Source organism: Diadema setosum, chromosome 5 (genome assembly GCF_964275005.1).
Source record: "Diadema setosum chromosome 5, eeDiaSeto1, whole genome shotgun sequence".
Taxonomy (NCBI): Eukaryota; Metazoa; Echinodermata; class Echinoidea; order Diadematoida; family Diadematidae; genus Diadema; species Diadema setosum.
This window is the reverse complement of record NC_092689.1, coordinates 20,093,553-20,108,006: the sequence shown is the minus strand read 5'-3', so window position 1 is coordinate 20,108,006 and position 14,454 is coordinate 20,093,553. Positions and strand designations below refer to the sequence as shown.

The following is a 14,454-nucleotide window of genomic DNA, read 5'->3' as shown; positions in this document are numbered from 1 at the left end:
TTAAAAAAGTTTTATGCAACGGGACCCAGGGAGGTGCCATCTCTTGGGGCCCGTTGCATAAAACTCCAACCGGATTTTTTTCTGGTTGAAATCACAAAATTCCGGTTGGAAGCTCCCAACCAGAGTTTTTATGCAACGGATTTTACATTCTTAGATTAGCAACCTTAAAAAATTCAGGTTGGACAAATCCCAACCAGAATTTTCTAAGGTTGTTAAAAAAGTTTTATGCAACGGGACCCAGGGAGGTGCCATCTCCCCCTGGACGCGAACACTCATCACTGCATGCATACACAACTAAACGCACAAAATCAAGCAGCAGCTAATTCGAATGTTATGCGCAGTGTTTTGTGAGTGATCTGGGCCGTTGGATACCGGTACGTGTAACGTTAGTGCTCCGCTGAGAGCTAACGTTAGAGGTAAAGTCCATCGATCATCATTTTGTAAAGTAACATCCCTTTTGATGCACAAATTCTGCAGTTAATCCCAAATTTTTACAAAGGTCCATGCTAACCATAGTCAGACTACGACCGCGTACCTGTACTATTCGCTTCAGAATAAAAGGTCCGGTGAAGTCAGTCCCACTCATTACGTTTTTGGTTGTGAATTGCAAGTGCTGTTAGTGTTACACTGTGCTGAATCCTGTGCCTGTGGTAGTAAAATTATTAAAGGAAGGAAATGGTAGGTGTGCATGGATGGTGTACATTTCTACATGATAACCAAAATTAGCTTCGTCTGTAATATTCCATGACACCGCAGTCATAACTCATACGTTATGATGGTCCATCTTGACATTTCCTCCAACTAACGACTAACGTCATAGTAACGACCCTAACGTTAATAGCAGTAGTCATAATAGTCGTTTTAATAGACTCTAAATTAACAGATCTATAGTCTAGAAAGGGTCTAGAATCTAGAAGTCTTAGACTGAATCGGACTATACTATACTAGACTATACCACATTACCGGGAAGAAGGGATCCTAATTCCTAGTAAATTTATAGCCACAAGAAGTTTTCATTAACAATTAACGTTAGATCTATATGGGTATGGCGGTATGGGCATGATGGGTAAATTATATGGTTGGTGTGCATGGATGATGATGGATTGGATGGTGCCATGTGCATTTCAGCAATCCTGGATTCCTGGGTTGTTTTATGGGGCTAAATTATTTTAGGCTTCTACTCTTCTAAACTTCAGCAATATCAGCACAACCATAACCCATGCTGTTTGGTCCACGATCCACATCATCACTGACTGACTGACATCGCTGATCTATGTTCTATTGAATGAATGAATCTCTTGAGGGGTCTACTTGATGAAATACAATTAATGGCGCTGATGTGTATCACAGTAAGTAAGGGTACCAGTCACGTATCGGCAGGGTACCTTAACATCGGCACCCTGCGTATCATACATGTAGCTGTGAGTGTTAGCGTGTAGAAGTTAGAATGATAAAGTATGTGTGGAATTATCCACCATAAGCTATGCAAATGATAATAACGAAGACATGAAAAACAAACTCATAAACTAACAAACTGAACTAAACCCGGTTCAATTAAACATCCACTTAGTTAATTGCGAACACGTTGGATGACTGTGAAATTCACGTGTATACCTATTGAGGGAGGGGGTGCCAATGTTGAGGTACCCTGAAATGGCAAGGCATGGTAAAATGGCATTATTACACTACGGAGATTCAAAATCAACAGAACTGTCACAATATTCGAAACTGCAGTATAATCGGCATATTTGAGGCAAAACTTAGGCGAATTTATTCTGTACTTATGGAATAAATAAGCTGCAGATCCTTAGGGTGACTATATTGTAGGTGGTACCCTCAATCATACTTTCGTATCTCTATTGATATCATTAGTAAGTATGACCCGTACCCTCTTTTTTAATTTTGGTGAAATTTGATCAAGCAGAAATGGAGATTTCAACATGGATACGAAAATAATAGATCTAGAAACTAGTGGCATGAGCCTCCAGCTATAAATTAGATCTACACTGTAGTAGAGATTAGCAATGAATATGCAACCAGCACTGGTATTAAATTATTAGTGCTAGTACATGTAGTACTGGAACATAGATCTATTCTAAAGCACTAACGACTAAAATTTGAATATAGCGTACTGGGCGGCTCACTTCGCTGTACAATTGAAGTTTTCCTGGGATGATGCAAGTACCAGTAGGTGAAGTGAGCCATTGGAAGGAGTGTCATGACATGCAAAAATGGTTAGCTTGGTGTTGTAAAATTTACAGCAGTCATCACTCATCAGATGGTCAATTATGGATTGGAACCTACAGTGTTGTACGGTACATTACAGGCTACATGTAAAAAGCCCGCACAAAGGTTCGACCTCCTGTGCCACAATTTGACCGCATGAAAAACCAAAACTTACAAAAGCATAGATTTTTCATGTAGCCATTGGTCGAGTTTTTGACGGCATTTAGTATGGTCGTATTATGAGCAGCTGGCTTTTGTACAACAGATGTTCCAAACCTCTGAAGTCTTGACAACAGGAAGAGCAGCCTCCTGGAAAGCAGTGACTGTTTGGGCAGTAACTGCCATGGCTGGTACTAGGGTACAATGTAGTTGGTTCCATATGTGAGTGGTTTGGGGTTTTAAAAAAAAGAAAGATATAAAATAAAAATTTGAGGAACCGATTGTTGCTTTTGGGGAGTTTGTGTAAGTCAGATCTAACACAAGGTTAGGCCTACATGTATTTATGACCTCTTCTGCTGATGTATGGAGCTTGGGTTATGAAGTGAATAAGATAGATGTTGAGCAGCTGACAGTGAATAGAACATGATGCTTTGTGCATGGAGACAACGTATGTGCAGTTGATCCTATCCCAGGTGAAGTTGGAGACAAGCCCTGCAGCTGATGTGGATCTTCAGTGGTGACAAATTGAGCGAGACAGAAGATACAAATAATGATGAGAGGGGTCTAGTATACAATGTTGTTGCTGTATTTTAAGTAATCATGTATTGTATTTATAGATACACTATGTACTAGATATTTTCTCTGTTGATCAAAAAAAAAAAAAAAGTACATGAAATAAAAATAGACATCCTTAAATCATAATGCATTGTAAATAATGAACTTATAAATGGCAAAAGCCAGTCCAGCTGAGCACAGGGATGAGGCATAGTATTACTGTTTCTCTTACATCCGTATACTCAAAATGAAATTTACTCCACCAATGTTTTGAGTTGCATGGTCTTGTGTTATGGAAGCAGAGGCATTTCACATTTGAAGTCTCTGCTTGAAGACTGCGCTAGGGGCAGATTTATACACGCAATGAATGTAAAGTTCTGTTTCAAAGTACATGTACTCTAGTAGGTTCCATTCTGCAGGCATTCTGTGGAAGAATGAGTACTTGTGCACTGGATTATTTTGCTGTTCCCTCTCTGAGTTCTCACTTTTACTAGGTTTTCCCCTTCTGTTTTGTTTTTGTTTTTTTAAATGTACTGGTACATGTCAGTCCTGATTCCTACTTCCCCATTCATTATCTTGTGCAAGAGCTGAACACTAGCATCCTTCCCACTCTCCAGTGTATCCAAATCTAAATCCTTGATTATTTGGGAAACATTGCTCTGTTGCTTGTGGTTGATCATACAGAATCTAGCTCAGCATTTTGTTGGACTGGTTCAATGGGAAGGCTGTCCCTTTTTACAGTATGGATCCCACTGGCATACACCAAGATGTGTCTGACCAAGATGGATTTTGTATCCAGTCTCTTTGATTGTCTTGGTACAGAACCAAAGGTTTCTCCATATGAAGCAAAGCACCTTGAAGGCTTTAGAAGTTCTTCTTGAAGTGAGTGTCCCATTTGAACAGCTTACAAGTTGTTGATTTCCACACCAAGGTAGGAAATTGTCCCAGAGCAAATTTAAAGTGGTTGACAATAGAAGGTGTAATTCCTATAAGGAAGATCTCGCTTGTCGGAAATCTTTACGACAGAACATTTAAATGATTTGAAAAACATGACCGATTATCTTCTTGCAGTGCAGGGAATCCTTGCCTGTAGATGTGCACATGCACTGTACCATCAAACTTTGGTATGCCTTTTCTGTGTAATGGGTTCCAGATAAATTCTGACCAGTGCAATGTTTGTGGTCAGAGTGACATTAATATAAGAATTGATAGCCTTATCATTAATCTTCAATGCTGACAGCCTCAAGCTTATTGCTTAGTGAAGTCCTGCGACTTGATTTCTTGTCAGTCTGCATATTACATTGTACATGCAAGTTACATTGATAGTCAATTAAAAAGGGATTGTTTATTTTCTCTCACCAGTCGGGAAGAATCTTGGAGGTCAAGCAGCAGCCATGGAGGTAGACCTAAAGCAGATGCCACAATCAACTCCAAAGGAGACTGGAGGCCAGAGGTCAAGGACGCCTAGAGACCAAGAGAAAAAATCTCTGTCTCTCTCACTGGACGACACAGGAGAATCCACACGCTCTCTGCTGTCTGTTCTCTCCCATAGTAGTGTTCAAGATCTCCCTGAGGACATCCTTGAGGATAAATCTCCAGACTCCTCAGCATCTTCATCTAAATCTTGGTATGTTGCATAATGTTATATATATCAAATCACCATTTAAGATTGTAGACACTTTGTATGTCCCTATGAATTCTTGCTGAAAGAAATATTTTACACATCAGCACTCTTACAAATAAATAATTGTTTATGGGCCACCAAGCAGTTTTTTTTAATCCAAATACTAACCAATCATTATCAAACGCATGTCGTCGACTAACTCAGAAAGAAAGGCCTAAGGGAGCCAAATTAGCGCTGGCTGGCACGGGAGCCAGAGTAGGATACTTTTTCAAAGCTAGGACTGCGTGAGAGACAGTGCTAAGCTTTTTCACAAAGTGTATCCATCATTATTTTTGCAAATGGGATACTTTGTGAAGTTTGCTTACTGCGCAAAGCCAAATGAATGCATTTTATGAAGTGTAACTCTAGTAAAGGGACACTTTATGATAAAAAAGAAAATACCTGGATCTTGTTCGTACATTTCAGTGACAACATGCATGAAGAAAATATTAGCACTTTGACTCTGAAATTGCTAAGGTTCAAGAATTCACCACAAGAATCTTGACTCTGGATTAGAATCCAATCAACCAGAGTGACATTTGTGGTGAAAAGGGATGAAAGGCATGAAAAACGGTATAAAACCAGTTGTGAATTTGTAATATATTTCACACCTTAAAATCATTTTGTAACGTCATGTTTATGTTAATGCAGGATATCCCATTCAAGAAGTGGTTTGTGTTAATAGCACATTTTGGTTCTTTGCTTCTTTGATTTACAAAGTAATTCATCCCAGTCGGCATCAAGGTCGTTATCTTCATCTCGATCAAAGTCATTATCTTCATCTCGATCAAAATCTGAGACCGAGAGCCGCAGTGGATCATCGACATACTCCCGAGTCAAGATTGAGTCACAATCGTCTTCCTCACACACATCATCCAGTAAGCCTCCTCCACTTTCCCCCTGGGAGAAGTGGCTGGTGGAGAAGACTAAGCAGGAGAGGAAGAAAGCCAAGGTCAAGGTAAGAAGATGCTACTAATTCACAGGAAGAAATCAATTTCTTTTGCTATGATTGGCAAAGGGTGATCAAAAAGACCATCACTGGAGATTATTGATTCATATTGAAGACTAGCTGGAACAACTGGAGACTAACAAATGTGCCTTGATTTCCTTTTAGAGAAGCTCAAATAATTTTTTTGTGGTTTGTCATGCTTAGGGCATAAGTACATCATTTATGTAAGTTTGTACAAGTTTCCCAAGAGTACTGACTTCTGTATCGTAAACACATTCATACATAGAGACTCAAGTGAATACATTAAATTTGCCATCTGCACAATAGTTTTGCTTATTTCTGTCCATCCTCAAATCATCAACATGTTTTTTATACAAAAAGGAAAAAGCAGGCAGTCTTGACCGTCACTTCTTAGAAATGTCTCTGGTCATCAGACACAGATAGCCGTGGATGCTTACATTCAGATTCCTCATGGATGAATCAGTGGGTATCCTACAAGTTATTTTATGAGAAAACAGTCTGAAATAAGGATGAGTCACTTTCCAGCAGTGTAAAGATGATAGTGATGTATTCCATTATGTATTATTTATGTTACATTGTATTACATTATATATGTCTCTTACTATCAACATTGAAAAGACATATATATCAATTTTGATGAGATTAATTGTAAGAAATTGAAAATTTACCTTTGATCAAGGAAATCTTCAAACAGGATAAAGTTAAGTTTGTTTTTTTGTTTTTTTTTTTTTTTAATGAACTCTAGTCATGCATAATGCCTTTAAAAACTACTGAATATTGGTAAATCATTAATGCGGCAACTTAAACCTAACTCCATATGCTCTATATTTGTATCATACTCCAACAGCTGAAACAGGAACAAGAGAAGCTGATGAAAGAAAAAGAAAACAAGAAAATGAAAGAAGCCCAGGCTAAAATCATAGCTGCTAAAGTCAATGTGTGGATTGAAGAAAAGACTGCCAAGGAAATAGAAGCCAAGAAAGCCAACATGAGATTGCAGAGAATGCAGAGAAAGGTAGAGGAGGAGGAAAAACGAAGGATAACAGATAAAGCAAAGGTATGTCACTGATTTGTTTAAAGCAGTGTTAACATGACATGTACTGTAAACCTATAAGTTTTCGTGTGTATGAAACTTTTTCCAGAGTTCACAAGGAGCCAAGATTTGCAAAAATGAAATGCACTCATAAGGCTTTGTCTACATAATTAATCTAATGCCAGTGACAATTCGCGAAAGTTTTGTGCCGCGAAAAAGGCCATCGGTTCCAATTCATGAAAGTTTCATGCTGAGAATGCTTTTACAGTATAGTGTTAGTGTTACACCGTCACTGCTAAGATAATGGATTTAAATCCATGAATATTGTGAATAAAGCAAAATAATTGATAGACTTATCTATGCCACATATGCATGTGTCACTTCAAGCCAAAAGAGAGAGCTAGCATCAGTTTGATTTGTGCACATTGACCTTCCATGCATGTGCATGTATGTCTTGATTATAAGTTCATGATATATGTAAAAGAGGAACAATTTCTTGCAGATGGGCCCCAATGTCGGCCAAGAGTGAAATAAAAAAGATCAATATTTGATCTAAATGGGCCTTAAAAACATTTGTAGGAGCCAAAGTGGTCCTCGGGTTTAAAAAGACTGAGAAGCACGGCTTTATATCACACGAGTATCAGTGTGTGATGACACCCCTTTGTTGTCAGTTTGCAGTGAAAACTCACATTCAGGTTTCTGATCTGTAAAAATGTTCTTGCAGGCCAGCTACTCTGAGTGGGCTGAGAAGAAGAGAGCCGAGGAGAAGAGGCAGAAGGAGAGTCATCTGGAGGAAGAGGAGAGGAAGGAAGAGGAGAGGAGGGCCAGGAAGCAGGAGGCTGAGGCTGCCTACCAGAAGTGGTATGACCAGGCCGGTAAGCGAGCCCAGCCCCCTGCAGGCAGTGCATGGCAGGCAGGAGGGGCCCAGAGAGGTAAGTCTACCACCTCCTGGTCTCTGTCTCTAGATGCACAGGCTAAAATGTGTCATAAACAATCTCTCTTGATAAAATGTATTAAGTTTTCTCAAATCACAGGAAGAAAAAGGAAATCAGATGATAATGTGGAGTATATATGTATACATATGAATCAGAATGTTATAATACAAAAAGTTTTTAAAGGCCTATCTGTTTAATGTCTCTTTCAGCCATTATCCACAGGTGTAAGTGTAGACATTAGGATAGTCTTTTGAAAAACTCTAACATTTTATTGAGACAAACATGACTTACCTACTTATTTTTTTTTTCCAGAGTAAAATATAGGATTTTCAGCTCAGTTGTATTTCTAAAACTTCTCAATATCTGTGCTTAATGACTCAAGCGTTTTGAACCAGGGTAGGCAAGAAATACTCACTAGAACCTTACACTTACCTTACCTTACCTTACACTTTCAATACTTTATGGGAGTTTCTAAAATGATACTCTCTTCAACATACCACTGTGTTTATACAACTCTTCATTTAAGGCATGCAAATGGGATTCCCTACCTTTAAGGGCTTATTGTTGCCTTGTGTTTGCACTTCTTCAAAGAAAATTCCTTCCAGTTTCAGTCTCTTTGTGCAAGGCTTCCATAATGATTATCTGTTGCACCCTAATGCCAACCCCAACATCCTCCCTCACACCACCCTCTCCCAAGAAAAGTGTCCCATGAAAGGGTCAGTAAGCTTCTCAATGAAGCATGCTGTAATGATTGTCTTGGTTTCATTCCATTAGGTTATGACAGAGCCAGCTACCCACAGCCGGGCTACTGCAACCCCATCCCTTGGATGCCCATTCACACTCCACAGGAGCACTCCAAACCTGTGCCAAGGAGCCAAAGAGGGAGGAAAAAGAAGAGCTCATCTTTATCTTTGGTCAGGCAAATCCAGCAACCAGCCTCACCCCCTCTGCTCTTCAAAGAGAGGGCTGCCAGGGATGGGAAGAGTGATTGGGCATGGCCTAGATGACAGGAAGGTGTTCTCTCATGAGCATAGCGTGACAAATAGTTCACATCTATAGACGTTGTAGAAGCCATTTCAAGAGGAACTTCAAGAACATTATCAAATGCACAGTGTGTAAACATCTTATGATGTCTCGAATGCATCTCACATGGTCTGTGCTGAGTATGGATTTGGAACAGGTAGTGACAAATGCCTGTGACACTTCTATTTCCTATGTTTTCAGAAATCTGTGATTGTAGTCACTTTCACATATTCAAATTAACAGAGGTTTTGATGACATCACCTCACAAGCCTTCCATAGAACTGTGCACAAATTTCCACAAAATTTCTTCTTTTTTTTTTTGACATGAAATCAGTTAACATGATAGGCATAATTCCCATTAAATTGTTACAATATTATGATAACCTAGCAACTCTGACTTTTATTGGGAGAGGCGTTGCAGCCACTAAAGTGAGTATTTCATTGGCTTGGAGACTAGGTGGCCTGGTGGCAACTTGAGTCTCAATTGGTTTCAGATACATGTATGTCTCTGCAACATCTCCTGAAGACTAGCCAGGTCTCCAGGGAGTCACAGGAGAATCAAACATAATTATTATTCATTTCTTTTGGAGACTTTTCTCCAGCTGGTCTAAGAGACCCCTCTGCAACTTTTCCGTGATGTCTCCATCAGTTGCAGCACTTTGCGGAAACTAGTTGCTACGACAGTTGCGAGACATTTCTGCAACCTTGCAGAGGCCCATGGGAACCAACCTTCAATGATGTGAAGACGTTGCAAGGATGTCTTGGAGAAGTCCCCATGACTGCTGCGTGAATAAGTTGTTATCTTGTTTGGAAAAGTCTTGTACGTCGCTTTCTTGGTGAGAATGCAAGAAATTTTTTTTCTTCTGAGCTGCAAGAGTCGCAGCAACATCTTCTCCAGTCAGATAGGTCCATAAATCATCAGCCAGAAATGTGATTTTGATAACATTTTGGTGAACAATTCAATGAAGGAGTTTCGAGACAATGACATCATCACGTCTTACAATTTGTGTGTTTTCAGTGAAAACATGAAACTCTAAGATTCCATGACACCCTTAATATATGTCTGATTTTTATAAACCTATCAATTTTGTCTTCCACCACTTTGAATTCACTTACAAAATATTGAAACGATTTACCAAGGAACTTCACTTCTTTGGCTTACCTGATTTGCCAGGATAGTGAGCTGTTTTGAAGTATTTGAGATCAAAAGTGAAATGATAAAAGTCGGTGTACCAGACTTTTATTTCTTAAGAGCCCTCCCCGTTCAGTAGTGGGTAAGTAGAATGTTACATGATGATCGTATTTCCCAACAAGCTGCATGCAATTCACTCTCACACAGAAAATCAAGGAATACTGCTATTGCTTGATTTGTTGATTATTGATAATCAATTCTAAAACATTTCATAACAACCATGGTTGGATATGTTCTCAGATTACAATGCGGTCAGCTTGCTTTTGCTTTTGTTGTTAATATTTTACATTTTTGTCTTTACCCAACTGAAATTGTATTATCACAGCATTATATTACACATTCTTATGCATTTTAGCGCAAAAAAATGACTGTGTCTGCAGGCATATGAGAACTATGTTGTACCTTTATTATGATTTATGTCGGCATTTATGATCAAATTTGATTTCTGAGATTATACATGTACTACTAAAGTTCTATCAGTGTCATTAAAGACAAGTTTAACGGACAAGATGAAAGGGTAAACTGTGACTGATATTTAGAAGTGATATTATTTGGTGTAAGTGAACTCAATCTTAATTTCTGCTGAATACTAGTGGGTTACCTAAAGCATTAAATGCCATTGTGCCATAATCGGTTGAAAAATATCATATGTGTTGTAATGTTCATTACGTTTGATGTCCTGCACACTACTTCCAAGCATTCTTGGCCAGTACACCATCCAAAGTTAATGCTTTTGCACTGATAAGTTATGTCCATTAACACCTCTTGCCTTCTTGTCATTGTGTGTTACTACATTCCCTGTGATTCCATCCACTTGAAAACATTGATTACTGCCCAGCAAAGTCTGATTGACTTGTGAAACCGTTTATTGATCTATTTGATAGCTGTAGTTCTTGCAAATACACTTGTACAAGTTTGTCTTTTGTCATAATATGGCATAACTGTATGTACAACGGTATGGATACAACAGGCACAGTTCTGTTTTGTTGAAGGTTTGTGTTTGTTTTTATGCTTCTACGTGTACCAGGAAGTGTAACCAGAGGCATTGTTTTCAGGTTGTCTATCTGTCTTTCAGTCCTTCCGTCCGTAATCAATTTTGTGGACAGCGTAACTTTTACCCGTTGAGGATGGGCTGATTTTGCTACAACATGCATTTCTCAGAGACACTTGCCTTAGTATCCTCGGGACCCGTCCTCAATAGGTTAGAGCTATATGAGGTATCTTACTAATGCGCGCTGCAATAGTAGCCAAATCTGAACATAGTAGCCGCGCGTAGACCATCTGTGTGTGCACGTTTCCTTCGTTCGCCTCCGTCTGCACACAGATATATCGAATACTGTCTATCGGTATCGCCTCATCGAGCCACATGCATCTGCATGAGTAAAGGCTGCCGCGGCTGCCTGGTCAGTGGCCCGGCGCGGCGCGGTAGCACCAACCTAGCTGCGTACGTGGACATTTGCGTGCATTTACGTGTTTTGAGAATATCGTAGTACACTGATTGTATAGAAAATTATCGAACTGCGCAATCATATGCAGTCGATAAGGCCAGAAGACTACTATTAGATCAAGGTGCATGTAATTTTTGGCATTTTAGAGATTGCTTTATGTCTCTTTATATATTGCTATATCTCTATATGTGAGTAACATTGCACTCTTATATTTCATAGGGATATTACCAGTACAATAACCTACAATGTCAGAAAACTAAATTTCTGTGTACAGATACACTTTAATGTATACATGTCTCACCACATAAAGATTTTCCAGGGAAAATTTTTGGCCGTGCAGTCAAAGGTGAAGTGAAAATGCTAAATTTCACTTTTTCATCCATATCTCAGATATGGCTTAAGGTATCTTCATGAAACGTGGCGTATATGCATGTACTGCCTGACAGTGATTCTCTTCAGATTTTTTTTTTTTTTATAATGGGGGTCAAAGCTCAAGGTCAAAAGGTCAAGGGCAAATTCTTAGAATTGCACTATTTGATATTTTTAAAGACTATCCTAATGTCTAATCTTACACCTGTGGACAATGGCTGACAGAGACATTAACCAGATAAGCCTTTAAAAACTTTCTGCATTGTAACATTCAAATTATATGTATACATGAATACTCTGCATTAAGTTATTATCTTAGACGGTAGGAATGAAATGTTTCTTACATGAAACTGCTACAAAATCAGGAACCACGCAGGACTGGAATTGTATATTTGTTTTTGCTTTTATTTGTTGTTTGATTTTTTACTGATATTATGTTGTGTTGTAGGTGAAGTCAACAACATTTGTGGAATCATTGTGAAGAGTCCTACACCTGTCCAGTTATCAGCATGTGCTAAGTGGCTCTAAATTTTCAGGGGTGAAAGAGCAAGTGATAATCATCTATTGCAGAAATTGCATGTTTTCCTAGATTATCTTTTTTTTTTTGTTTCTTTTTTGTCTCTGTGAAAAATGATGAATTGGTGAAGTGAATGAAATCATTTGTCCTAACATAAGCATATGCTCTGCATATATCTGTGTGGACTTGTGCAATGTCCATGTAGCAAATGTGCCTTGGGTAGAGAGGGAATGGTAAGATGTACATTGTGTGTTCTTTTCAATAGGACACCGCAAAACTTGCACACTTATCTCACTTGAATATATGCCAAGATGAGGACACTGGCATAATGTTACTGAAGATTATGTGTTTTATACCTTGTGTGGCCTGATCTGGCTGTGATAAGGTCGATGGTTATTGTGTTTGTTATTGATTGTGTTGTTAAATGTCAGAACTTCCTATTGTATGTCTTCTCTCACATTGCGCTGTTGTGGTTTTACTTTGTGAAACGTGATAAATCACACAGAATATAGTGAAATAAAATTAAAAAGTGGAAACATGGAACATATGTTTAACCAGTTTGTGCTGCTTGATAATTTTTGCTAATAGATTCTTAGGTACATCTCAGACACCTTAATGATGTATGTACATGTACATAAAAATTAATATATATGTGTGTGTGTGTATATATGTATATATATATATATATATATATATATATATAGAGAGAGAGAGAGAGAGAGAGAGAGAGAGAGAGGGAGGTGTTATATATATATATATATATATATATATATATATATATATATATATATATATATATATATATATATATATATATATATATATATATATATATATATATATATATATATATATATATATATTATATGTGTGTGTGCGTGTGTTTGTGTGTATATATATATATATATGTACATGTTTAACTCTTTATGTGCCACGTTCACACACCCGACTCAGTCGATGGCGTGCCAACTTTGCATATTCTGCTCAAATGCAAAAAAACGCCCAAACCGCTCGTTATAAATCGCCAAATGCCACAGTACAATGAAAGCGATTCTCGCAATTTGTTCCTCAAATATAGCTTGCATTTTGTGTGGTGACTGACTATCAAGTGGTGTCCTCCTGGATTTGCCTGTAAATCCTAAGTTTCTGTCTCAGTTTTGTGTGCAAAAATCATACTTTTACAGTAATGTAGATACAGGTACTGGGCATTTGAAAGAAAAAGAAAATAGTCGTAGATTTGTCATACAATTTACATCGAGGCAAAGCTTGGCGTTTCCTCTTCAACTTTGCTCTGTTCCTTTACACATCAACAGAAATCTATAAAAGTTACATAGATTTGAAAAAAAGAAGAGAATGATTTCTCAAAGCATGACTACGTTAGTGTCTCAGAATATTGTGGCACACGGGGGGTTTCCGCCATGGCACATAAACAGTTGATATTGGTGTAGGGTCCACTTCATAGATATCTGTTCCCACAAGCAATTCTAATTGCAGGCCTGTAGATACTTTTGAGATCATTTCATTCACTGTTGTATCTTTATCAAAATCCAGTTATTATACACCTTGTGTACTTTCCATTTATATGTCAAATACTTATCTTTTATAGAAAATGAAAGTGAAACATGTTTCGTTCATTTTCTAGAGGAGTATGTTCTCTTCTTCCGCCCCTTTTACGTAAAGTAAACAGCGCCATCTTTTGACACGTTTCCTTGCATCTTCACTGTCTTGAAAGCAACGCCATAGTGAAGCTCGATTTCATACGTTCGCATTTTTAACTCTGAAACACTGTATGTGATTTCCAAACGTCAACTCTAAACATCTGTAATATTTTAAAGGTACAACTAGATTACTCCCTGCATTATCTGATAATTTGAATAGATACATTGGCGTATGATTATATTTTTCAATGTGCCAGACGTTGAAACTTGATTAACAAGTTGTTATATCCTGTATCTATAACTAGAAACTTTCCAGTTTGACAGCCGTACGGTAATCCTAATCCTGTAAGTCCCGTGTTGTGCGAAAAAAATGTCATTAACGTTTTGTTTTCAGATAATCTATAAGCTCAATCAGATCAAGTATGTTGTAATAGTAGTAATACTCAGAGCTAATGTTTCGTGCCCCCCCCCCCCCCTCTGCTACTGTACATTGCTTCCATGTTGCCTTGTCGATATCGTCAATGTTTACATTCGAATGAATTTAAAAACGTTAATTCCACAACGAGGCCAGACTTACTTGTTGGAGGTAAACACCTCTCGTCTGATACAGCCAACATACAGACCTTGAGAAACCACTTTCTGTCGATTCATCGCAACCGATGCTTCACAATAGCTTAAGAAGACGTTTCCGCACAACGATCTGCCC

At 38.2% G+C, this 14,454-nt stretch overlaps 1 protein-coding gene across 2 annotated transcripts; it reads left to right on the top strand.

Moving 5' to 3' along the window:
* Window positions 1-329: 329 nt before the first annotated feature.
* LOC140229189 (uncharacterized) lies at window positions 330-8,717 on the top strand. Of its 2 annotated transcripts, none has more exons than XM_072309456.1 (6): window positions 330-416; window positions 4,303-4,567; window positions 5,324-5,561; window positions 6,421-6,630; window positions 7,331-7,538; window positions 8,316-8,717. In XM_072309456.1, exons 2-6 carry the CDS (start codon window positions 4,335-4,337, stop codon window positions 8,546-8,548), a joined length of 1,122 nt encoding a protein of 373 aa, XP_072165557.1. In that variant the 5' UTR covers window positions 330-416; window positions 4,303-4,334; the 3' UTR covers window positions 8,549-8,717. The 2 variants fall into 2 exon arrangements, with proteins under 2 accessions (XP_072165557.1, XP_072165558.1); XM_072309457.1 differs by having other exon boundaries at window positions 333-374.
* The last annotated feature ends 5,737 nt before the right edge of the window (window positions 8,718-14,454 follow it).